The 26,924-nt window shown below is 28.0% G+C and overlaps 2 protein-coding genes across 4 annotated transcripts; one reads left to right on the top strand and one right to left on the bottom strand.

The window, feature by feature from the left end:
- Positions 1-644: 644 nt before the first annotated feature.
- On the bottom strand, positions 645-24,713 carry LOC134830558 (uncharacterized). 3 transcript variants are annotated; one of them, XM_063844079.1, is made up of 3 exons: positions 24,438-24,713; positions 5,470-6,900; positions 645-1,849 (listed from the first exon to the last, which is right to left on the bottom strand). In XM_063844079.1, the coding sequence occupies exons 2-3, from the start codon at positions 6,892-6,894 to the stop codon at positions 1,184-1,186; spliced, it is 2,091 nt and encodes a 696-aa protein (XP_063700149.1). In that variant the 5' UTR covers positions 6,895-6,900; positions 24,438-24,713; the 3' UTR covers positions 645-1,183. The 3 variants fall into 3 exon arrangements, with proteins under 3 accessions (XP_063700149.1, XP_063700148.1, XP_063700147.1); XM_063844078.1 differs by lacking the exon at positions 24,438-24,713 and adding an exon at positions 10,093-10,187; XM_063844077.1 differs by lacking the exon at positions 24,438-24,713 and adding an exon at positions 8,094-8,375.
- LOC134830840 (uncharacterized) lies at positions 16,567-21,832 on the top strand. Its single transcript, XM_063844431.1, is given in 8 exon segments — positions 16,567-16,787; positions 18,673-19,110; positions 19,112-19,765; positions 20,366-20,452; positions 20,509-20,972; positions 21,034-21,192; positions 21,253-21,406; positions 21,461-21,832. Coding segments are annotated over 7 exon segments (1,977 nt in total). The 5' UTR covers positions 16,567-16,787; positions 18,673-18,906; the 3' UTR covers positions 21,716-21,832.
- Positions 24,714-26,924: the final 2,211 nt, after the last annotated feature.

Here is a 26,924-nt window from a genome sequence, read left to right as displayed (position 1 = left end):
AATGTTGAAACAATTTTTAAAATTATATTTTATTTTTTCTGCTTTTCATTTAACACATTTACTTAAAAATCATAATTTTAATTATTTTTCTACATATTTCATATATGTTTTAAACTCTTTTGATGTTTATTTAAATTGAATAATTATAATAATAATTAATAAGTAAACAAATCCAAGTTAATCAATATAATTATTTATTCCCGTGAATCTCTCAATTTGTGTTTAAAATCGATTCGATGAACGTGGAAACTTTTTATAAAAATTTGTAAAACCTTTATCTGACTTTTTTTATTTTATTATTTATTAATTATTATTACTTAAATCATTTATAATAACAATAATATTTTTATTATTAATAATTATTAAAATGTAATTTTTACCTTTTTTGTAATTTTATTTCATTTAACGTTACATTGTGTAACTTACGCTACTTGTATAATTAAAATTTATACGACATTTATGACAAAACGTAATTTTTAATGATATATAATTATATAATAAAAAGCATAATATATTGTGTATATTATTATGTTCTATTGTAATTTTATTGTTTTTTCATGTATTTTTTTCATTATTATAACTCTGCTTTTATAACGTTTAAGATTTATTCATTACATTTATTATTTTTTTGTTATTATTAATATTATTATCAATAAAAATGTAAGTTTATTATATATTTTTTGTATTCTTAAATAATTTGTTCGTTCAACATTTATTTTGTTTTTTTTTTATTTAGAATATTTAGATCTGTATAGAAGGGAGGAGAGGGAGGAGGAGTGTTTTGAATTAAATCTAGGATTTAATTGATTGCCAATGATAATTAATGATAAGGAAACGGAGTGACGAATAGGAAGTTCTTAGGTTCACTTTATTTATGTAATAATAACTTTTTTCTTTTTTAATTTATTTTATAAAAATTAAATCAAATTTCTGAACGAGATTTTTAAAAAATCATCGAATTCACGAAATTATCACAGTTTTTCATCAGAAAGTAAATTTTTTACTTTTGTATCATAATATAAAATATTTTCCGTTATTTTTTTGTCACAAATATGTTTTTTTTTTCACGTAACAACAATCATGTTCGAAGGAAATAAAGGTAATAAATATATGTATAATAATAAGATTTGCATGCACTAAATTTACTGAAAATACTTGAATTAATGATGCCGCTGCACGATCATCAATTATTTTGTTGTTTCTTGACAAGCGCATCGAGCAATCTGAGTTTTGCCTTCTTCTGCTTGTACAACGTGTACGTGTCTTCCATTGCTTTCCGATCGGATTTGAGCATTTTCCGGCCATTCGTTTCCTCGAACTTGTACTCGAACTCCTTGAGGCTGCGTCGCAACTGTTTCTTCTCCTCGCGCACAATGTCCAACTGGATCCGCAACTTGTCGATCGACATGAGTTTGATGGTCTCGTTAATTGTCCCGATGGCATCTTCGTTCGTGTCATTCGAATTCGGTTCGGACAAATCGGGACCCGACATGCTCGTGGAAGACTCGGATGGCGGACTTTGCATATCGGTTGGCGGCGAGTCGTCTTCGTTGGAGGGCGACAAGATGCCTGTCGTAAGTGCAAGTGCCTCGTTCTCCAGAATGGTGGGAAGTTCACCGGCACCACCGCCTGCGAGGGAGCAACGATTTACGAGACGTTTTATGGCACGGTAGCGATCGTACAAGGGACGTGCGGCGTCACGTTCTTCGGGCAAAATGGGGCGACCATATAGCGATTCCAAGTACAGTAAGCCACGTTGAATGACCGTTTTTTCTTCGATAAGTTGCGGCAACGAGAGTTTATCGATGTTTTCTTCGCGATTTTCCTCGCAACGTTTTTCGTGGAGGCGCTGAAAGTAAAAAAAGTAAAAATTAGAATTAAATTTAAGTTAAATTTTTATTTAAAAATTTAATTTAATTTTGTTATCTAGTTTTTAAAAATTATCATGAAATATTTTTTTTTTAATTTCAGAAAATATTTTATAGAAATATTTTTTTAGTGTGAATTTTCACTGAATTAATTAATTAGTTTGAATTAATTTTTAATTTTTCTTATCCATTTTTTTACATTCAAATTTGAAGTCTATTTTAAATATTATTGGAAAATTGATGATTTGTAGTTATTTTGCAAATTGAAACCTAAGATTATTAAACATTATTCGGAACTTTTTAAAAAATTTTGTTCAACCTATTCTTATGAGAATCTCGTTCTCGAAAAAATAAATTTCAGAAATTCATGAAAATATTTTGAACATTTGAAAAAATTGTAAAATTCTTATTTCCATAATTTAAATTTAAAATAGAAAAAAAAATATTAGGTATTTTAAAATTTTTTGATCAGAAAATTTATTGAACTAATTTTATGAAATAAATACCTAAAAATTAAAAAAATAAATAAACTTTTCCCATCTCTGAAGTGGCATACTGATGCTTGATGATAATGATTTGATTATTATAATTTAACTAATTAATAAAAATTAAATAAAATTTATTGAAAATACTAAAAATGTAAAATTCAAGCCTTTTTCGATATTCTTGTGATCAAAAATTAATAAAATTACGAAAAATTTAATTTAAATAAAAAAATAATTCAAATATTTAAAAACTACCAGTCGCCACCTCCATGAAAATCGCCGTTATGTTAATTCAAAAACGAAATTGCATTGAGACGAATGAAAGTGATAATTTAGTGCGAGTGTTCGCCACCAGATGCCTTGATTGGCGACTTATTTGAATTATAGGCGACAATAACGGACAAAATATATTCTATGAATTTTTTACAATTTCGTGAAAAAATTAATTTTCCTCCATTTATAAGATTTTTTTGAAGTTTCTTAAAATTAATATTATTATTTAAGTCATAAAATTTTTAAATTAAAAAAAAATAATCTTTAGAGAATACACTTTTTTAAAAAGTTAATTTTCTAATTTTAAATTCATCACCAAATATCAAAATTATAGTGATTATTTCATTAAATTTCCCAAATTATTCAAAAATTAATTAAAAATTTCATTATTTTTTCATTAGAAAAAAAAATCACTTATTTAGAAAGAAGACATTGACTGCATAGCAAAATAGATAGACAGATGTGAGACGCGCGCAAAGTATGCCAGGGACGAACATGGACATTCAACTTTGTTTGTTTTTGTTTTCTATTTATTTACTAGTAATACTAAGCAAATGAGTTGTACTATACCGCGTACATTTTTCAAGTTTACGCCACCGGCTTCAAATATTTGCAGTACGTAGAGAAAAAAATTCAATCAAAATTGTTTATTTTTTGCTACAACTCGTTACTTTCTGAATGAACTTGTTGCGTCTCGTGACTCACTTTTGCTGCTCTAGTCATGTCTGTTTATTGCAACGTCAAATATTTGACGAACAGCAAAGTAAATAAACGTAAAAGGGAAAATATTCTAGCGAAAGTTCTGCTATTCGAGCACGAAACTTCTCGAAAAGCGCGTCAAATTAAAACAATAGCCCATAAAAACGAGTTCAATAATCTAAATTGCATGACGATAAAAAATCAATTTGGCTTCAAAAGACTGCCAAAAACCGGTTAGTGGTCGTATATTAAACAAGAGCATTACGTAGACCGGCCGGCATCGTGTGCAAAAAAAAATCTTTGACCTTCATAAATCCTCCGTTATGGTGTTATTAAACATCATTGTTATGATGATGATCATGGAAAATTATCTTTAATTTAAAATTATAACAATATCTACGAAAAAAGAGAGTGAGAGAGACTTCATGTCTACCCGCTTGACGTATTGTGTCACATTACACCTCGCATAATGGAATAATACGTTTTGAATAAATATTCTTTGTCCTTGAAAATGATTTACATCCAATTTAAAAGCATTTTTTCTAAACTTTTATTATCATTTTCATCTCGTTTCACTCGACGCAAGCATGAAACGTCAACTTATCAAGATTTTAGAATGTTTTTCGTTCTCCTTATCTCCGGATTGTAGCAGATTTCATTTTGATTAATGATAACTGGTTTAAACCAACAAAAAATCGGGGACTGCGAGTCTGTGAGAGCAGAATTTGTTTGTTCTGTAATAATCTGCTGTTTGTTCAGTGATAAAATTCACAAAAAAATAAACATGAGTTCTGGTGTGGAGGTGCCCAGTATTGAATATTCTTAACGAGTTCAGTGACTAACGCGAAATTAAATAATAATAGTGGACCCGTAGATTTCGTTCTATCCGTTGAAAGTTTTTTTTTTGTATTTCAAAACATAGAAAAATAGATTTTTGTCCCTATATTTGATTTTTTTAAATTTAGATCAGAATCACAAATCAGAAAAGAAAATTTTGAATGAAAAATCATTGATTTTTTATCAAAGTAATATTAAATTTTAATTTTAATCAATTTAATTTGACGATGATAATCAATAAAAAATTTTAATTTTGAACTTGTATAAAAATTTATCAAAATAAATTTCAAAAAATTGAGATTTTTACCCAAAATTTCTTAGAATTTAATATTTTTTTTTATTTTTTACCTGATTTAATTCTTTAATTTTAGTTTAAGAAATCAACGTTAAAAAATTTTTTGAGTTAAAAATTTTTGGTTTTTAAAAATTTATTGTTTTTTAAATTTATATTTTAATTTTTTTTATATTTTAAAATTTTTATATTTTAAAATTTTGAATTTTTTATATTTTAAAATTTTTAATTTTTTGTTTTTTTTAAATTTTTAATTTTTTATTTATATTTTAAAATTTTTAATTTTTTGTTTTTTTTTTTTAAATTTTAAAATTTTTATTTTTTTTGTATTTTAAAATTTTTAATTTTTTGATAATCTAGATTTTTTTAAATGGATCTTTTAATAAAATCTTTAGAATTTAATATTTTTTTTATTTTTTACCTGATTTAATTCTAAATAAAAAAAGTTTAAGAAATCAACGTTAAAAAATTTTTGATTTTTAAAAATTTATTTATTTTTAAATTTAAATTTTATTTTTTTTTATATTTTAAAATTTTAAAATTTTTATATTTTAAAATTTTGAATTTTTTATATTTTAAAATTTTTAATTTTTTGTTTTTTTTAAATTTTTATTTTTTTATATTTTAAAATTTTTAATTTTTTGTTTTTTTTTAAATTTTAAATTTTTTATATTTTAAAATTTTTAATTTTTTTGTATTTTAAAATTTTTAATTTTTTGATAATCTAGATTTTTTTAAATGGATCTTTTAATAAAATCTTTAGAGATATTGAGCATCAAAATTAAAAGAATCTGATCTATATTTGATTTCTAAATTTTTAATTTTGTTCTACAAGCTCAGATAAAAGAAAATTTTAGAGAAAACATTAAAAAAATATATTTGTGGAGAATTTAAGAAAACTTCTCAAATATGGTGTGTAAAATTCATTGCATACTTTATGGGAGCAACAAATCATTCCATGGGTAGAACGAAGAAAACGGGTCCTTTAAAAAATACAATAAAATAAATTTCTTACCTTTTGAATTTCCTTGAGAGTTTCCTTCATCTTTTCCAACTTTTCACGCGACACTCCGGCATCCGAGGTGGTCCGGTATCCCATGGCCGCCATCGGATCCGACTTGATTTGCGCCTTTTCCTTTCGCAACTTTGTAATTTCCGCCGTTGCATGCTTGACAATCCGATCATTTTGCTTGTCGCCCTGCGACGGTCTGTACCCATTTTCGCGCTCAAAGTTCTCCTCGAACGACGTAATTTTCTTCTTGAGTGACACGAGTCGCTTGTTGATCTGCTTGATGCGCTCGTCGGGCGTGAGGAAAATATTTGGCATCACTTCTGGCTCGAGTTCCTTGGCATTTTTGTATTTTGTCGCGACACTAAGACCCAAATCCATGTCGCTAACGGGCGCCGCCTGATGAAATTTGACAAAAGTCTTCATCGAGTCGTTGTTGACGTGCGCAAAAGTGTTGTTGGCAAAACGTTGGCACACTACCGGCATATCGGTGTCATCTTCGCTGGATTGCCACGGTTTTGGCGGCAAATTTAAATCGAGTGGCGTGCGTGGCGTTGTCGGATTTTCGTCCATTGGTGTGGAGGAGGGATCACGTTGAACCCCGTCGTCGACGGATTTCTCGCCGCTGCACTTTTTCTCGATAATTTTGTCGTCGTCTTCGCCAAATCCGCGTCCGCCGAACAACATTTTCTGTTGCAAGTCGTTTTGGGTGTTGTTGTGAGTGTAACGCGTCGGCATGACGGGACTGTAGCTTTTGGCGGATTTTCGCGGACTGGAAGATTTGCGGGTGCCGGAAACGCGAGCGCGACAAAAACGCTCGTTGCTGCGACGTCGTTCGTGTTCCTCTTCGTCGTGATGATCGTGACGCTTGGCGTGCGCTTTTGTGTCGCGATGCGGCGACAAACGAAACGCTTCGGTCTTTGTCTTTGGCGACGGAATTAGAATGACGCCATTTTCCTTGTTCAGCTCATTTTTGACCTCGTTCACTTTGTTCTGGATCGTTTCCTCGCAAATTGTGGTCTCATTGTTGTGCAAGTGCAGTGGCGGCGGTTTATGCTTGTTGAAGTCCTCGTGCGACGAAACACGACGAAAATTATCCGTGGTCTCGCTTAAATTTGGCAACTGTTCTTCGCTGTTCGAACGCACCAGTTTGCGGTCTTGCACCGTGGACGACGTGCTGTCTTGACGTTCCTTGCGTTTGCGACCATTGCACGTTGTTTCGCTGGCTGTGGCTGCACCGGCGGCGGCGGCGGCACTGCTGCTTATGATGTTCGTGAGATACGACGAGATTTTTTGGCCATTTGTCGTTTGCGTGAACGTTTGTTGCGTGGTCACTTTGAGGGAATTGTTTGTGGAGTCGGCTCCGGATGAGGAATTATTTGTAAGACGACTCAAGTCGTCTCCTGTGTATCCCAGGGAAGGGCGACGCATGCCGCACTGAAAAGAAACCACAATCATTTTATTAATTTTTTTATTTATTTTTTTTTGTAGCGCGCGATAATTTTTTTTTTAATTTTTTGGCAAGAAAATGATCGAGTTCCGTACTTATCAACGGCATTTCATGAACTAACTCACGCCGTCGACTGTCTCGCAATATACTCATCATCATCACCAGGGTGCAAAAAATATTTAAATAATTTTTTTTTACAGATATGGAATTTTTTTGAGTCAAATATTGACTTTATAAGTAAATATTTGAGTCGAAAATAAATATTTTTAAAATAATTTTAAAATAAAATTAATAATTTTTGGCAAATCTTAGACATTTTTAAAAGATTTTAAATTTTATCTCTCAAAAATTGTCAAAATTTAAAATTTTTCAAATTTTTGATAAAAATTTAAAATTGGATTAAAGTTTTATAACAAAATTTGTTTTTTTTTTTTTTAAAAAATTTTTTAACCAAGTAAATTTTGATTTTTTAAAAAAGTATTAATTTTTTTAAAAATGAGAACAAATTTTATTACTTTTTCAAAAATAAAAGAAATAAATTAAATTTTCTTGATAAATTAAATTTTTTTAAATATTTTTGTCAAAAATTATTTTTTTTTTTAACATGAAATTCTTCTCTAAATTATTTTTTTCTAAATATTAAAATATTTTCGGAAAATTATTAATTTTAACTTTTTTTTATTTTTTGAAACGTTTTAAAAAAAATATTAATATGAATGAACTTAAATCCACAAAAAATATTGATTAACTGTGAAAAGCTGTATAAATTAAGTCGATTTATTTTCATGAAAAAAAATTTTTTTTAAACGAAAAAATTTATTTAAATTTTAAATCTTTTAAATATTTAATGTTGAAAAAATAATTTAAATTTATTAAATATTTCATAAATTAACTAATATTTTAAAAACTTTTTTAAGCAAATATTTTTTCAGTCCCTGTCCATCAGATTATAAGAAGAGAAGAGCGTCAATCGTGTGTTACATAAACGCGAATCACCACACACAGAAGAGCGTCGTCTCTAATCGAATGAAATTATCATATGTTTGTATTAATAAAAACCCAATAAAACGCTACAAAAATAGAAGGAATTTAATAGAATTGCACGTTCCCGCAGATATTTTATTCCCACAGAAGGGTGCCAATTTCGCTCAACTAATTTTTATATTTTTTTCTCTCTTACTTTCCAGTTCAACATGGAAAATCGTCGTTTTTTGCTCTGGCAAGCCCGTTCTTTCGGCCGATGAAGCATCGCACCGTAAACGACTGATAAAACGAGTGGCATCGCGTCAACGTTTTACGATAAACTGACATGCTGCTTCAGCTTCAGGTCCTTATATAACGCGGCTCTCTAGTGTTTACAACTTTTTCTTATCTACTAGCTACTAAGACATCGACGACGTGCGCAATCTTTCGCTACTCTAGTAAGTTTTAAGTAAATTCGTGTCGATGATAAGAAAACTAAATCAAACCGATTTTAGATGAAAATTTACAAACTTGCAGGCGCTTCCTGGTGGGCCGCAGGGCGAAGATCACGTGTGTGGAGACGACCGGTTTTCACCTAAATACGTGACGAAAGCGATCGAAATGCTATTTTAAAACATAAATATACACACGACAAATTTTTACGACAAAAACAAACAGAAATTAATCACGCCGTCAACACATAAATGCGCAGCAGATTAATTTTTCGCTCTCCATTTTTCTCTCTCGCGAGCACTCAGTATCAGCTTTTTTTATTTTTATTTACAAAAAAGACATAAAAAATAAACATTGAGACGATAATAAAAAAAATTATCAAAAAAAGTTATTTTGAGCCAAAAAAAACGAGCATAAAAAGAGCGGAACAAGATGCAAATAAAAGATTTTAAGTGTGGGTAGTTAATTTCGCATAGTATTTTGTTTGTAAAAAAAATGACAAGTGACCAATACAAGGATTTTTAGTGGATTATTTCAAGCGACTTCAAATGATTTCTGAAGCATAGAAAAAATTAAAAAAATATTGAATTAATTTTTTTATTAATTAAATTACTTTTTTTTTTTAAATAAAATTTAAAAATTAATTTATTTAATAAATAAATTTAATTTTCATTTTTTTTTTGTCCCAACAAGGGCGAAATAAAAATCTAAATATTTTTTTAATTAATTAATTTTTTAACGTTGATTCTTACTAAAAATGGAAATAATAAATTTTTAAAATTTAATTTAAAATTTTCTTTAAAAAATAAAAATATCAAAATACATAAAATAAATTTTAAAAATAAAATTTATACATTTTTCCAAATTTTTTTAACTTTAAAAAATAATTTTTTTATTTAGGTACCTACTTTTAATTTTTTAAATTTTCTTTTAATTGCAAATTTTTATTTTTTATATTTTTCAATGATTTTTTATGAAAAAAGTAATAAGTTTTTGATCGTTTTGGTCAAATTTTGCAGTTTTTGAATTTATTTTTGCTCTATTTTAATTTTTTATTTAAAATTTCTTGATTACAATTCTGGTTTTAAATAAAAATTATAATAATTTTTATTTTCAGAAAAATTTTGAATTTTATACTAAATTTTTATATCACTTTTAAAATTTTTAAATAAAATTTACATTTAAGTCCAAATTCTTACAGAAATAATTTAACCAAAGAAAATTTATGGAGTGTTAACAAAGAAAATTAATTTTAATCACATGAAAATCCAAAAAATTACTACTTGTCAAGGTCAATAAATAACGAAGAGATCAAAAAATCACTTTAATTTCTTTAAAAATATCGAAAAACTCGCATTTTCATCCTACACCGTACTTTATCTGCAATTTTTCATTCTACTTATCGCGACTGGCGTCTGTGATGTCTGCCTCTCTTTTTCGTCTTTTTTAAGAGTCCGTGACTCACATTTGCACTATTTTATACGTCAAAATGATATAATTTGCTTTTTTTGCACAACTGAGATTTTTTTTTGTAAAATTCTCTCATATTTTCCCTATTTTGCTTTTTAATACTTTAACAAACATTTTTTGTTTACACTTGTTTTTTTCTTTATTTATAGAACATCTTTTTGCTGTTTAAACAAAAAGTCGCGCCTTGCTCTGCACTTGTTTCAATATTTTTCACATTTTTTCCGATGCCGCATCGCAAAGGTATTTCTGCTTGAAAACACAACATTTTTTTTCAATTAAAATTTTTTTCTTACTTTTCGGCACATTGTTGATTGATTACATCCCATTAAGAAACCGTGTAATAGAAAAAGAGTTCATGCACTTCACACGCGACTTCCGCTTTCGTCTGTCGTTGCCAAAATGATGAAATATGTTTTTTTCATACACATGCTCGAAAATCTTTTTTTGTGTCCTTGGCATTGGCCATCAAGTGACACGAAAAATACGACGGAAAATATGCAGACACCGGTAATAAAATGCTTTTTTTTGTTGTTGGCAACTTTTACAAAATTAATTAATTTCTCGGCGTTGTAAGAAAAAATCAATCCGACCACAAACGACGCTGCGAATCAATTGTTTTCGTAATCTATTGAAAATATAAAATAAAAAATGAGAAAACTTCTTCATAGATTAGATGGCGAACTTTTATCGCATGTGCCGATCGTGCACGTATACAAGACATTTGGAAAATTACTACTTTTGATAAATTCGCTGCCTCGCAGGTGTACTTACGGTATCTACGATACCTAGTAAACGATGATAAGGCAAATTCAACTTTTAAAAATATTTTAGCAATTAAGATTGTTTTTTAGTTTTTGATCAATAATTGAAAGAAATTAAGTTAAAATATTTAAAACTGGATTAATTTTTTTTTAACAAAAATTAATATTTAAAATAAAAAATATTAAATAAATAATTTTTACGTCTTTAATTAAATTTTTACGTTTTAGACGTAAGAGAAATTTTAAAATTATTTTTTTTTTATTAGGTATTAATTAAAATAAGAAATTTTTATTAAATTATTTGGGTAGCTTTTTTGAAAAAATTCCATCGAAAAAATTTTTTTAATTTTATGATGGATTCTTATCGGGGATAAAATTCTGAGCAAAATGATATACATCTTGTTGGGCTCATGACTCATTTTGACCCAGTTAGGGCGCAAAAACGCGTTTTAGGCTCTAAACGGGCTCAAAACCTATAAATAGCTTTATCTCTGTAACGTTTTAACCGATTTTGATGATTGAGGTGTCGTTGGAAAGGTATTGAAAAGACGAACAAAATTGTCTAAAAAATTAGCTAACTTGAAAAATTGAAAAGTTATTAAGGAAAAACCGCGAAAAAGAGCCCATCTTTGAGCCTGCTGCATTTCTACAGCGCACTTTTAATTGGGCTCGGAGTACATTCAAATTAAAGGTAATCCTTCAAGGAATAACATATTAAAAATAAAATTTCTGCACTCCAAAGGTTTTTGAGCTATAAGCAAAAGAGTAACGACTGATTTTCGCTATTTTTCCCCTAACAATACTAAAATCTCTAACTAAATCAATACCTTCCCAACGACACCTCAATCATCAAAATCGGTTAAAACGTTACAGAGATAAAGCTATTTATAAGTTTTGAGCCCATTTAGAGCCTAAAATGCGTTTTTGCGCCCTAACTGGGCCAAAATGAGTCATGAGCCCAACATGATGTATATCATTTTGCTCAGAATTTTATTCCCAACAAGAATCCATCATAAAATAAAAAAAAATTTTCGATGGAATTTATTCAAAAAAGCTGCCCATTTATATTTTTTTTATTATATCGAATTGTTTGTTTTCAAATTATTTTATTAGCATAAAAATTTTAAATAAATATATTTCATTGAAATTTTAAAAAAATCATTAAGAAACATAAACGACATAAATTATTTTTTTTTTAAAGTTGGTGAAAAAGTAAATATGTTTTAATTTAATTTTTTTTATTAAAAAAATATAATTTACAGAAATGTTTTTTTTTTAAATAATAATTTTTAGAACTTTAAAAATATAGAAAATGACGTAAAATCTTTCAAAAATTTACTCAAAAATTAATTCACATTTTTGATTCCTTTGCGTTAAAAAATAATGTGAAAAATTTTACAAAATTGCACTTGCCTAATGTGCAAAATATTTACTTTAGAAGAGATAATAATAAAAAAGATTGTCATAAAAATTAACGGTTTTTGTTCCGTTCGACTAAACGAACGCATTGTTCTTCGTCAAAAGAAAAAAAAACAATTTACTCGCTAAATTGTTTTTTTTCCTCATCTCACTTTAGGGCACGTGTTTCACGTGTCTCGTGGTGTCGCCACACAAAATTCGTACGTCATTCAGTCGGTTTTCGTTCGGATCCAATTCGGACCGGACATGCATAAGTCAATGAATTGTTATCGTTATCACCATTATCATATCTTCTTGATATTTTTCAAGGTGGTTAAAAATAGATAATCGATAATAAGCTTATTTTATTCCGCAGAATGACGATAAAACTCTGATTGATATTTATTTGCTGGATGACTACTGCTTTTTTATGATGACGATACTTGAAGATAAAAAATTGAGATTATCGATTTAAGGAGACTTTGAAAGTAAATCCAAGTAATTTCCGGCGAACAAAGGAAAGGAATTTGCGAGATTTCAAGGCAATTACGGGTTGAGAGTGGATTTGAAGTGGATTTCGACGTTTTTCTGAAGCAGTAATTGCGTTCAATGGCTTCGAATCAAGACGGTGATTTTTTGATTAAGTGTCGTTATGAGGATTAATTCGTTTTCAATGAATTATGGCTTATGATATTTTTCCTTTTATTAAATTTTTGTTAAGAAAGTTTTGTTGAATTTTAGTGGAAGTTGGTCATATTTTTAGTTGAAATCTTTACTTTTATATGTAATTTTAGTCAATTAATATTTTGAGTAAATTTTTAATTATTTTCAATAAAAAAAAAATTAAAATCGTCTAAAGTTTCATACCAAATTAGAATTCAAAATAAAAAAAATTGTTTTTTAATTAGATAATTAAAAAAAATAAACTAAAGATTTAAATTAATTTTTATTTTTTAAAATTTTTTGTTCAGATAAAATTAAAAAAAATAAATCATTTCAAAATGAATAATTAAAATTAATAATTTTTACTTTTCTTTGAAAAAACAAATTTTTTAACCATTTTCTTTGAGGAAAAATATTGAGATGTTTTATTTAATTTCGACTTCAATTATTTAAAAAAAAATTAAATAAATTTTAAATTATTTCAAAAAATTTTCGATGACTATTTAATATTTATAGAAATTTTAATGTTTAATTATTTTTCGTAATATAGATTTTTGAAAGTTTAAAAAAAAAAAAAATAATTTTTATTTAAAATATCTAGAATAAAAAAAAAATATTTTTTTTTCTAATTTTTTTCTTCTATATTTTTTTTTTACAAATAATAAAATAATTTTAAAAACAATTGAACTGAATTTTCTTGGCTTCGAATTTTAAAATTATATTTTTTAAATTTTAAAAATTCTGGTTTAAATCTGAAATTTTTTTTAGAAAAAAATAAATATTTTACGTTTTGTAATATAATTAAGAGAAAATGTTGTTAAAAAATTATTTGTTAAAAATTAAATTTTTATTAGAATTGATAAGAATTGTTAAAAACTTGTGTTTTTTAATACACGAAAATTAATTAATACATATTTTTTTTATAAATCAAGAAAAAAAATAAATAATAATTTGTTAAAGTTAAATTTTTTTTTGAAAAGAACAAATTTTTTTTCCAAAAAGGAAAAATTTTCTTACTTACTGAAATAAAATAGCAGAAAAAAAGAAAATCAAAAAGTTATGGTGTCATTTACTACCCTGTAGAGACGTTTATTACTTAATTCTGACAATTTGCCTCATACAGCGATAATTTGCAAAAACATTTCTAGAAACCGACCGACATTAAATGTCGGAATCAAATAATAAAATAAAATAATCAAAAAAATTTCCATTGATACTTATTTCCTATCTCCGTTCATTTTATAAATATTTACTCTCAAAATTCTCAATCGCATTACTCAATTATTTCTTGAGAAACGTCGAAAAACGTTTGTCGATCGTCCTTGCCTCTAATTGTAATAACAAAAATAAGCATCTGTTGATTTTCGCCTACATTTCATTACCAATGAACATGAAAAATGTTCATAAAATCATCAACAAAGTAAATATTTCGCTATATTTATTGCATTACACTGCGAGAGCGAACACGAAACAAAATTATTTTTAGCTCTTCTTTATCAATATTTGTAAGTTTCATCGAAATCGCAGTTTAATTGTTCGTTTCGTTGTGCGATGCGGCACTTTGGCGCCCAGTGCGAAGAATTTTCACCTCAGCGTTTTGAATTTCTTTGTTCCATCATTGACAACAGCAACTAAATTGCGTAAACAGAAATTTTCTCTGGAAAATTTTGACGGATTTGTAATTCTCGAAAATCATCCCAGCTATAAAATAATTTGTGAGATAATATTTTAACAAGAGGCAATTAAGATATTCGGAGAATCAATTCAAGTGAAATCATCTGCTCGGTTACATCGTCACCTGATGAGTTGATGGCCGGTCGACGTTACTGTTTGTGTTTCAATGATAATGTAATGTGTGACGTCCTTGACCTATTTCGTTCGTTTGTTCGGGTGCGGAATGTTCCGGCGGCGGTGAGTATGCATTTACTACTGGCATTTTGCATGGGATTTGAGTCATCGCGTTGGTGTAACAAAGGAAAATTACAATTTGCACGTTCAATTCTCTCGAGATCGATTCGGTCGTTCGCAAATGTTTCACAATATAGGTTTAAAGGTGGAAGGTCATGGTTGCATTTATATTTTCATAATGGAAAAAATGCAACAATCCTATAAATATTGAAAATTTTATTTTATTTTAATAGATTTTAGCCATTTAGGGACTTGTTGTTTTTTTTGTGGGACTTATGTAAATAAATTTAATATTTTCATTTTATGTCCAAATTTGGATAATTGTTTGAAAATCATGGTCATTTAAAAAAAAATTGAAATTTCAAAATAATTTTTTTTTATTTTGAAAGAAATTTTTAAAAGAAAATTCCTCGTTAATTTTTAAAAATGAAAAAAAAAAATTTTTTTTATATCCCCCTCACGAACATCTTCACCAGAAAAAAAGGCGCCTCAATAATTAGATTTTTTAAAAGATTAATTAATTTTATTATTATTTTTTTTTTTTTTTGTCAAATTGAAACTCATTAAATTTTGAGATAAATATTTAAAATTTTGATGTTTTTTTCGAAAATTTGTGAATTTTTTTTCTATAAATTATCACAAATTATTACACAAATTGAACTTGTAGAAATTTTAAGTTTTTGAAAAAATAATTAAATTTTATTTAACAAAATTGATTCGATTTGTCATATTTTAATTTTAATAGAAGAGATAATTATTTTTTTTTTTTTTTTATTAATTTAATCAATTTTTTTTAAATTAATTCTTACTTATAATATTTTCGAAATTTAACTTGAAAAAAAAAATAGAACTTTTCAGATAGACTTTTAAAATAAAATTTTGTTTGCTTATTTTTCTAAAATTTGTAAAACATTTTTTTTTTAATTTTTGAATCTTTTTCTATAAATTCTTCCAAATTGTGAAAAAATAGTAAAAAATTGATAAAAACATAGAAAAAAAAATTAAATACTATATAGGAATAAATAATGTTGAATTTATTTTTTAAATTATTTTTTTTTATTAAATTAAATAAAACAATTAAATTTAATTAACATATTTATTTTTTTTAAAAACATGAAAAATTTACTTCAAAATCGTCAAACATTAAAAAATTGTGACACGATTTTTTTTTTTTAATAAAAAAAAATAAAAAAAAAATAATTTTATTAACAGCAAAAAACAAAATAATTCTGAAAAAAATTATTGGAAGATTGAAAAAAAATTTAAAAATCCTAACTTTCATCCTCTAGTTAATAATTTCCAACATTTTAATGTCAAGTACCGCTTTAGCGGTAATAAAAATCCTCAAATGCTCCAAAACTACTTCAACGCCTCTTTATCTCCTGCAACATTTATTAGCACTCATAAATAGTCCATTATACCATGCGAAAGCATCCGCGTCTTCCTTTGTGGAGAAAACTCATTTCATCTCATTTGTATTCTTGTTCATTCACTATTCAAAAGCATGAAGCAACAATAGTTCCCCACACACAACAAAAAAAAAAATGCTGGAAAATTTTCGCAAACGGGAGAAAAATAAAATTTCATTTTTATTATTATCTCATTTTCATTTTGTGCCGAACGACGTTGCATTCTCTCGTCGTGTTACACTCCCGGTGCTGCTGCCGAAACGACAACAATGCAACACAAACGTGCGTGTTGTGCAATAAATAATTGACAACAACAACAACAAAGCGCACACATCCAGACTTGTTTTCGATTTTCATTTCATTTCGAAGGGGGGACCGACGACAAAGCCGAACACGAGCCGAGTGCCGGTGCGCCTGCGTCACATTTATGAGCAATATCCTTGATCCTTTTTCCTCCTCATACGGATTTCTGTCATAAAAACACGACAGCCGCGTATCATTGTGTGTGCGAGGAGAGCAAACAAGCTGTACTGGCGCTTTGGAAAAAATTTTCATTGTGAAAATGGCTGTCAGCGAGAAAGAAGTTGCATAAAGTGGTGCCGATTAAAAGTCTTTTTCCAAACAAAATAAAGGAAAAAAAGTGTTTTTCATTCGCTCAACACTCAAAAATAGCACAAAATCAATGTGCGAAAAATTCTAAAGCGCCACATTTAGTTAGAAATCCCGCAAGAAAGTAGAAACGAGTGCAATAACATGTTACAAAAAGTTGTGAAAAACGCTTAAAAAATTTTTTTAGTACACATTTCAACGAAAACTCCAGCCAGGCCCCGTTCGCATCGCAGCACAAAGGTAATTAAATGTGAGGTTTTTCGTTTTCCGTATTATGTAATTATTATTTTTGTGGTGTTTAACTCATCATATCGCCGAGAGTTCATCAGTAATGATCGATTAGTGAGCTGTGACTTCACTTTTAATGTTGTTGTTAGCACACACACACACTCGGTCTCATACCACACCACACCGCACGAGCTATCTGGGGACATCTTTGCTCTTCTGTGCATGTCACTTGCCTTAATTATTATTATTCCAACAAAAGAGGAAAACGGGGAGAAAGGAACAATGAAAGTGAACAAAAGGATTGATTTTTCTTGTAAAATAATGTGCAACAAGCTTTTGTTGTGTTTGTAATGTGTGTTCGCGAATTGTGTCGCTGTGTCGTTTTCAGTTGTTTCTGAAGAATTTATTGCTTCAAGGTGACACAAATATTCATGAAATTGCGTGAAATTTGAGATTTTCCGTGAAATTTGTTAAAAATTGGGACTAATTAAAACATAATTTTATGATTTTAAGAAACTTAAATTTAAATCGAAAAACTAATCTAAAATATTTTGAATAATTTTTTTTTTCGAAATAAGTCAAATATTCGTTGGTTTTTGACTTTTTTTTATGAATTTTTAAAATTTTGAAAATTATTTTTGTAGAAGTTTTTAGTTAAATTTTAAAATTTTTTTTAATAATTTTTTTTTTCTTAGTGTTCTCCCTATATACATGAAATAAGTCAAATATTCGTTAGTTTTTGACTTAAAAATATTTTGTTTTGGGTTAAATTTTTAAAAACATTTTTTTAAGATTTTTCATATTTTTGAAAATTTTGAGATTTTATTTTTTAAAATTTTTTCAAATTTTAAAAAAATGAAAACGAAAATAGATATTTTTCACATTGGTTAAGCTACATAATGGTAAAAAATTTTTTTTAAATTTTTTTTGAAAATCGGTAAGTTTTTTTTAATTTGAAAATTATTAATTTTTAATTTATTGTAGATTTTTTGAAATTTGGACTATTAGTAATGCATTGCATGTCGACAAATGCATGCAACATGCAGCATGTGCCGAACACTATAAATTCTGCAACTCTTGCTTTAAATTTAGTAAAAAATTTATTAGATTTTGACTTTTCGAACAAATTTTGTTAAAAATATAATTTTTATTTAAAAAAAAAATAATATGTTTTTGCTTTTGAAGCAATTTTTGGAAAAAAAATATTTTAAAAAAATTTCAATGAATTTTTCAAAAAATTTTTTTAGTGGTTTAAGACAAAAATTTTTGGCGGTCTAATTTAAGTCAATTTTTTTAATTATAAAAAATATTTTTTATAATGATTTTAAAATGATTTTGTTTTACCTAAACTTAAGTTTGAAATTTAATTTGAGTTTATTAAAAAAAATTAAAATAATTTTTTTTTTATTTTTAAAAAATAAAAAAAATTCTTAATTTCTGACTAGTTTTTCACTTAAAAGATTTTTAAAATTTAATTTAATTTTTTAAAATTATTTTTGACTTCAAACTTAAAAAATTTTCAGACTTGGTCAAAATTATAAATGGATCATCCCGTTCAGTCTGACGAGAAATTGTTCATTAGCACGAAATGTTATCGCAATTAGTGTCAATCCGTTCAATTCCATCCAGCAATCCAACATCACGTCTCGAACGGTGCTCGTTCAAAAAAATTCTCATTAATCATAGTTTTCCACATATGCCTCCCACTCATGTCGTGCCAAGTCAGACCGACATCCGAAATGTAATCGATATCACTCATCATTATTAAAAACTTTATTATTATCGTGTGTGTGAGTGTTTTTGTGTGTGAAGGAGGCATTCACCTGTGTGCCGCTTTCCTACCACTACAATAAATATTTTGCACCACTAAATTCACTCCCTGTTTATTAATTTGCAGGTTGACAAGACTAGCATCATCAATTTTGCATGAAATTCGTGTCGTTGTTCGAGCCGATGTGGAAAATTATGCAAAATAATCCGGATTTCGCATTGTAGGAAGCACAAAAAAATCGATATTTTTAGTGGATCTGCAGATTTAAACGACAAAACAACGCAACCAGCATGCGGAGGTGTCTTGCGGCTTGATAATCTACCCGAAGCAACGACGGCGACGTCTAGTGTGTTCAGCAAAATGGTGCGTGGTGGCTCGTACATCCGTTCCAAAAAGGGCAAAAAGAGTCAATGGGGTGCCCGCGAGCGTGCCGGCATGAGTTTCCTCATTGTCATTGCCTTTTTCGCCGTTTTCGGGCTCATCATCCTGACGGAGGTGCTCATGATGGACGAACGGAGTCGCAATCCGGCTGCCAATGTGCGTCACATCAACGTCAACAATCGCTTTCGCCGAATCCGTGCCCGACTACGAGGAGATCAAGGACGATTATTTCGACGAAACGGGCATTTTTGTGCGCGAAGGCAACAAAATCGGCGTCAAAGACCTTCTCAAAGATGCCAAAGACCAGCAACATCGCAACAACATCATCCACACGAACAACGTGCCAGCGGGAAACGATCAGCAAAATTCAGCTGCCGGCGGCGGCAGTGGCGGTGTGAATATGGCGATGATTCCGTGGGGACAAATGCTTCCAACGAAAATCGAAAAAAGTCTGCCGGGATTTCCGGATACGCGACCCACAGATGGCTCGTGGCAGTTCGTCAACGGAACTAGATATAAGTTTTTTGTATTTTCGGCGTTTTATGATGGGCGCGATGGACGCATGGTGCGCGTAATTGGCGCCACGAAGACACGCGGGCCGGAAAAGGTGTGGTGTCGCTTGTGGTACCCCATGGATGCGAATCACACGAAATTTACGTCAGCCACAATTATGGCGCGCGTCAAGGTGATACGGGAGAACTGGAATTTGAAGTATAGCGCAGTTTTTGTGTTGTGCCCGCTGCGAATTGCTTATCTAGAAGTGCCATATGCTGTTAGTATTGTTAGCAAATTGAGGTCGCCGCCGGGCAATGTACTGCTAGTGCGGAACACCGATTGGGTAAGTTGCTTTTGGGAGACTAAATTTTAATATTTTCCATTTTTCGTCAACTTTATTTAATTTTTTGAAGATATTTTCTACGATTTTGAACGTTAAATTTAATTTAAATTTTTTTTTTAAATTAATATTTTATTTTTAAAATTTAAAAAATAAATTAATTTATTTTATTTTTAATTTTTTTTTAAATTTTAAAAATGAATTTAATTTTAAATATAATTAACTTAAATTAATAAATTAAATTTTTCCAATTCAAAATAAAATAAAATTAATTTAATTAAAAAATTGATTTAATTAATTAAAATTCAATCAAAATAATTTATTTTTTTAATTTAATTTAAATTTTAATAAATTTATTTTTAAAATTAAAGATTTTTTAAAAATTTGAATAAAAAATAATTTTTTAAATTAATTTTTTTAGGTTTAAAAATTAAAAATTATTTTATTTTTAATTTTTTTATTAATTTAATTTAATTTTAAATAAATTTTAATTTATTTTTGAATATTTTTTGCAAAATCTGTTGACAAAAAAATTTATTCCCTTTATTTATTTTTTTTTTTGCAACAAAAAAATTAATATTTTTTTAATTTTTTTCTTTCTAGGATCCGGACTTTGCCAATAGAACCGCCCACGAGATCCCAAATAAAATAGGAATTTGTGTGAAACCTTTACATTTTGACTATGATCAGGTGAGATTTTCCCAATTTTTTCTTTTAAATAAAATTTAACGAGATTTTTTTCGTAGGCTCTGCATTTGTTAGAGTTCATCGAACTAAACGCCATCCTGGGCGTCTCACATTTTACACTCTATAATCATACATTAGGACCAAAAGCTGCTTGTATTCTAGAACATTACATGAATGATAGTGCAACAATAACAAATTTAATCAACAACGCTTCTTTTTCCTCTTCGTCGTCTAGCGGTGGTGGTGGTAGTGGCAGTAATGGAACTACTAATCCTAACAGTGATAATAATATTAATAATAACTTTATACATAATAAGAGTAGTTTAAGGCCTAAAGTGACGATAGACCTTCTGCCATGGAATTTACGGATGCGATCGCAGAAGGAAATCCGGACCGAGGGATTGTTCGCGTCGCTAAATGATTGCTTGTACCGCAGCATGTATCGATATTCACACGTTGCACTTGTTGATTTAGATGAGTTTATTATTCCGCATCACAACGATACGCTAACTGAGCTAATTAGGTGAGCAAATGCACGTGTTTCACATCAAAATTATCATCTAACTATTTTTTTTCCTTTACAGCTGGCTCTCTAAACGAGTCAATAATCGCAATACAGGGGCCTACTCCTTTCAAAATGCCTTTTTTTATCTACAATTTGCCGATGATAGTCTAATGTACGAGGAAAAGTCATCGAGTCCGTCTTTGAGAGCGGCTTTGATCACACAACGGAAAACTAGGAGGTGCGTTTTTAACCCGGAAATTGCCTAAAATCTTATCTAAAATAATTTTTTTCTTCATAGACGCGCCAAACTTCATCCACAGAAGCAACGCTCAAAATACATTTGCAAGCCGGAAGCCGTTGTCGAGGCCGGAAATCATTTTGTATGGGAGTTTTGTCCTGGCAAGGGTTCTTTGAATGTTCCTGCGGATGCTGCTATCTTACATCATTACAGAGTACGTTAACCCATTTCGTCATTTTGCGATAATTTCTAATTTTTAAACTCGTAGGTCTGCGAATTCGGAGGCGATGACTGCATAAAATCACCTTCCGTGCTCGACCGAACCGCACACAAGTACGCCAAACGCGCCATCGACAGCATTGGCACCGTTTATGATTATCTCAAAGATAAGTGTAATTTGCCGGATATTCCGCCACCGCCAACGAAACCACAACCGCCAAGAAAGAAAGTATTAAAAATACGTACTACTAGTAATAACGGAACGTCAATCCAGGAGATGGTGAAAAATAGCAGAGCAACTTGAATTAAAAACATAAAAAAAATTGTAGAAAAATGCTAAAAAAATACTAAATAAACTTCTTTAAAAAAATTTTACTAGTAATGAGACATTAGATAATAAATAAAAGATAATCAAAAAAAAAATGAGCAAAAAAAGGAAAGAAAGAATAAACAAGTTCCGATGAAAGGAAGGAAGGAATGATAATAAAATATTCATAAGATATCAAGAAAGCTTTTTCTTTGTTGTTTTTTCTGAGAATTTCTGAAAATTAGTTGGCACCTCAGCGAAAAATTTAATGCCACTAAAATGAATCCTTTTTACATTCCGAACGAAAATGATGAAAGATACTACTTTGTATTTAAATATCTACGTAATAATAAATAACTGAAGAAATTGTAATTTTCCATTTATAGAAATTTTTGGCGTTGTGGAAAACGAAAGTCGCTTTTGAGTGGTTTTTCAAAAAAGTCATTCTGTGAAATATTTATTTTTTGTTAATTTTTTTTTTAAAAATATTTTTAAGTCAAAAATTAATTTATTTAAAAATTAACATTAAAAGAGACGTAATTATAAATTTAAATATTTTTAAATAATTTGCGAAAAATTACAACATACAACAAAAATTTTGAAAATTCCGTTAAAAATCGGATTTTATTCTTATAATTTTTTTTATTTTTTTTTAAATTTAAAATAGTTTTTTTTTTATTTTATTATTTTACAATTTTTATAAAAAACGGTAAAATTGAGTCAAAATAGAATTTTCGTAAAGCTGGAAAATTAATCCAATTTTAGATAATAAAAAAATATTGGCAGGTGCAAAAAATATTTTTTTACTAAAGTCTTTAAACCTATTTTTTTTTAATAGAATAATTTCTATTGAATAAACTTTATTTTTTATTTTAAAAATATTAAGCCGATTACATAGAAAAATTTAGGCACGTGCGTTGGTTTCAATCTTGACATACTTTGAACACACTGTCACTTCAGGTGTTTTTCAAAAAATGTTATTTTTTATTTTTTAAAATTTTTACTTCAATGCAAATATTTTTTTCGTTTCATGGCAATTTATTATTTTTATAAAAAAAATTGTCGGATAATGCAAAAAAATATATTCGCTCATAATCAATATTCAGCTAAAAATAATAATAAAAATTAAAAAAAACCTTTTTCTGTACATGAAATTTTAAATCTTTTAAAAAATTAATAATTCGTCTCTTAGACTTAAATTTTTAATATTTTTTTTATATTTTGTTTTAAATATAGATAAAATACTAGAAATTTTCGTCAAGAATCCTGTTGTCAAAAAATACACTCACATCACATGCCTTCCCACTATAAGGCTCTTCATTTCACTTTTTTTTTAATACCCTACACTTGGCCTAATTCCATAAATTTAAAGAAAAATAATTTTTGCACAAACACAAAAATACTCACAAGCATATTTTATGAGTGTAAATATCGTTCTTTGTGCCAAAAAAGAGCAAAAAAAAAATATTTGTAATAAAAAATATTTTTACGTACACTCGTCTGATTGCTTATGTCACGTCATGTTTTTATAACACACGGGATCCATTGAAAATTTATTATTTAAAACAAAAACAAGAAAAAAATCAAAGAACGTGACCTTTCAACTCTCCATGAAAATGAAAAATTGAAACACTTCAATTTTGGTTGAATCCTTGATAAAGTATTCTTGATTTGCTTTTTAATTCCAAAGGTCTTTTCAAGGATCTTTTTTGGAAAAAAAATTAAATCACGACGAAAATTGTCATCGCGACACTTAAATATTTTTTATGTAAAAATAAGTACAGAACTCGATTGTTTCTTGCTACAAAAAAATCATAATTATCGATCTAACAAATTTCGGTCCTAATATTTGTAAATCACGAAATCGAAAATGTTTAATAGTAGAAAAATGTTTTAGGTAAGTGTAATTTGGAAAAATGTTTCACATTGTTTTAAATATTAAAACTCTCCATTCCTCTTCATGAATAATTTTGAAGAAATTTTTATCAATTTTTCTTGCTTTTATTAATTAATTTTAATTTAATTTAATGGTCTTATAGTAATTGAAATAAATTTTCAAATTTTTGGTCGAACTTTAAGGCAGTTTTTAACAATAAAAAAAGTTATTTCCTAATCTTTCAACAATTTTTTATTTTAGTTATTTTTTTTTATTGATTTATTTATTTTATAATTCAGATTTTGTTAAAAATGCTAAAAAAAATTAAATTTTAAATCAACTTCAATTTTTTTAAAGCTATATTCACAAAATTAAAAACCCCGAAAGATTTAAAAGAATATTAAAAAAAAACTTCCAACATTTTTTTTTTGTATTTTTTTTTTTTTTTTTTAATTTAAAGATTTTTTTAACTTTTTGAGTAAAAATTAGTACAAATATTTAAAATATATTTTTTAAAAAATAAATTTAGACAATTTTAGAATTTTAAACTGTTTTTTGACTTATTTTTAAAAATTAAATAAATTGCCTAAAAGGCTTTTCTCATAAAATTCTAATGATTTTTATAAAATTTAAAGTTTTTTTTTAATTTTTGAGTAAAATTTTATCAAAAAAATTCTGAAAAATAAAAAATTAATTTTTTTAAAAAACATTTTTGACTAATTTTTGAATAAAAAACCCTTGAATAAAAAAAACTTTTTTGAATTTTTTGTAAAAAAAAATTACATAATGTGAAACATTTTTCAAAACCACACTTGCCCCATGTAAAAAAAATCAGTCACTTACCACACAAGCTTTGAACGACTCCCAAACGTTTCTCGCGTAAACTTGTAACTTTGGCGGGGACCGTAGCTGTTGCTGCTGTTGACGTTCCTTTTCTTCAAGCTTCTCCTTGACGGCTGACGACGAATCCGCGTCTAGTATGAGAATTTCCGAGGTTTGAGTGACAGCTACTTGCTGCTGCTGCTGCTCTTGTTGAGGTTTGTGGTGTTTACTTGATCCACCAATATTAACTTTCCAAGCCAGCTTTAATGACTTTTTTTGCACGACACAACTACCAAAACCGAGTCAATTTCGAGAAATGGTTTCAGTAGCAAAGATCTTTTTATTTATAATTTTTTTTTATAAAAATCTGCTAGAGTAACACTTTTTTGTGTGAAATTTATTTTTTTTTTCTTCAATTTACACCTTTTTGCTCTCTTTGTGAGTCTCTCGAGTGTTGTGGGGGGAGCTTTAAAGTCTCTTCACAGAAAAATTACACGGGGGATGTTTACGCGCGTTTTTTTTTATTTCGACATATCTCGATCTCTGCACATCTTGACGCTCGTCGGGCAACTAATTTACGGCTGTTTCAAGAAATGCGTTGACACAAGTCGGTAATTTAGCATGTGAACTTCCTGCTTTTTTGTGTTTAGCGAATTTTTTCGACCACGGCGACGAACAAAAATTTACTTGCTAATTTTTTCGACTCTGACAGGCAGAAACTAGTTGAAAGTAGTTTCTATTTACTTGTTTAATAATTTTTTTTCGTGTGGGGCGACGAGCAACGACGACGCGTCACACTCGATGATGCTCTGTGACTGTATTGAACGTTGCCGATAAATTTGCGCAAAGCGACTGAGAATAGAACAACTGACACACTAACAGCCCGTACTTGGCTGTATATGTCGAGTCTTTGTTGTTGTTGTGCTTGATTTTTTGATTTATAAATAAAATTACGACGCGCTCTGTTGTGGAGAGCGGCGCGCGCGAGCAAAAATTACAACTGCATGTGTTTATCGGAATAATTTGCGATGACAAGTGCTGTATATGCGGTATGTTGATTCGTCACCTATTACAGAAAAAAAAGAGAAAAAGAAGAGAAATTAGACAAAAGAACAATTAAAATTAATTTTTGCAGCGCGCGAGATTGAAAAGTCGTCGTCGTTGTGCGAAATTGAATGTAAACACGATACAATTTCAAGGTCACACACTCGATGAGACTTAGAGAATTTAATCGCCGCGAAAGTATGTGTGACGATAAATAAAATTAATAAACAAGATACTAATTTAATTAGCGAAGTGGTAGAAAATCGCCGTTTTTTTCTAATTGAATTATTCGTCTTCGTCAGAGAAATGCGCTGCTTGGTGATTGGAATAAGGCTTCCGTTTGTTTTCATCCGCAGTTTGTTATTGAAGACAAATGAATTATATGTTCTTGTAAGGTTTGTTTTCAATTCGAGACACGACTTGACTTGATGAGCTGAGAATTTTGTTTTTGTCTGCTTTTGCATCGCGGATGATGATGTAATTTGGCAGAGTTGAATTGGTTCTTTGTCTTTGCAACGATACAAAAAAAAATGTAAGAGAAAGAACGAAAAAAGTGTTGTTTGAGATCAATATTTGTCTCGTAAATTCGTGTTTAATTTGTTTTTTTTTTCGATGTTTTGACTGGACTTGGTGAATTTTTTTAAATTTCATGAAATGAAAAAATTCATGATTTTTTTTTTAATTTCACGTTTTAAATTTTTTGAGTATTTTTAAATTAAACAAATAAAATTTTCAGAAAGTTTGTAATGCAAAAATATTAAGATTTCATTTATTTATAATTTTTTTAATCTGTAAATTTTTAAATAAAAACAAAAAAAAAATCCCAAAAATTAGCTAAATAAAATCTTAGAAAAAAATTTGAGAAATTTCTAAACGTTTTCTAGACGATAAAAAATTTATAATTTTCTTGTCAAAATTGGTCAATTTTTTTTTTAACAAAGATGAATAAATCTTAAGCTTATTTTTAGTCGCTTTTTGAATTTTTTTTCATTAGAAAAATTTAATTTTTATTTTAAATATTCTGATTTTAAATTAATTTTTAATTTTATAAATCATCAATTTAATTAATGTTAAAGTTAAACATTTTTTAATTTAATTAACTTTTATTATTTAATTTATTCCCAAGTGATTTAAAAAAAATGTAAAAAAAAATCTAAAAAAATAGATTAAAATTTTAAACATTTTTAAAAATTACCCTTGCTTGAATTTAAAAAAAAATAAAGTTATCTTAAATTTTTTAATAAATTTTGACAATCGCTAATAATAAAATATTAAATATTTAATTAAATTATTTTGTAAAATTAAATTTATTTTATTAAATATTAAATTTAATTAAATATTAAATAAATATTATTTTTTTTTATTTTTTGTACTTTTTCACCTAAAATTAGCTTATTTTGTCCCATTCAAAAATTTTTTACATGAAAAAATATTCAAAATAATTTTTTTGTCAAAAATATTTCA

The sequence above is a fragment of the Culicoides brevitarsis genome, chromosome 2, assembly GCF_036172545.1.
Source record: "Culicoides brevitarsis isolate CSIRO-B50_1 chromosome 2, AGI_CSIRO_Cbre_v1, whole genome shotgun sequence".
In the NCBI taxonomy this organism is placed as follows: domain Eukaryota; kingdom Metazoa; phylum Arthropoda; class Insecta; order Diptera; family Ceratopogonidae; genus Culicoides; species Culicoides brevitarsis.
This window is presented reverse-complemented; position numbering and strand designations above follow the sequence as displayed.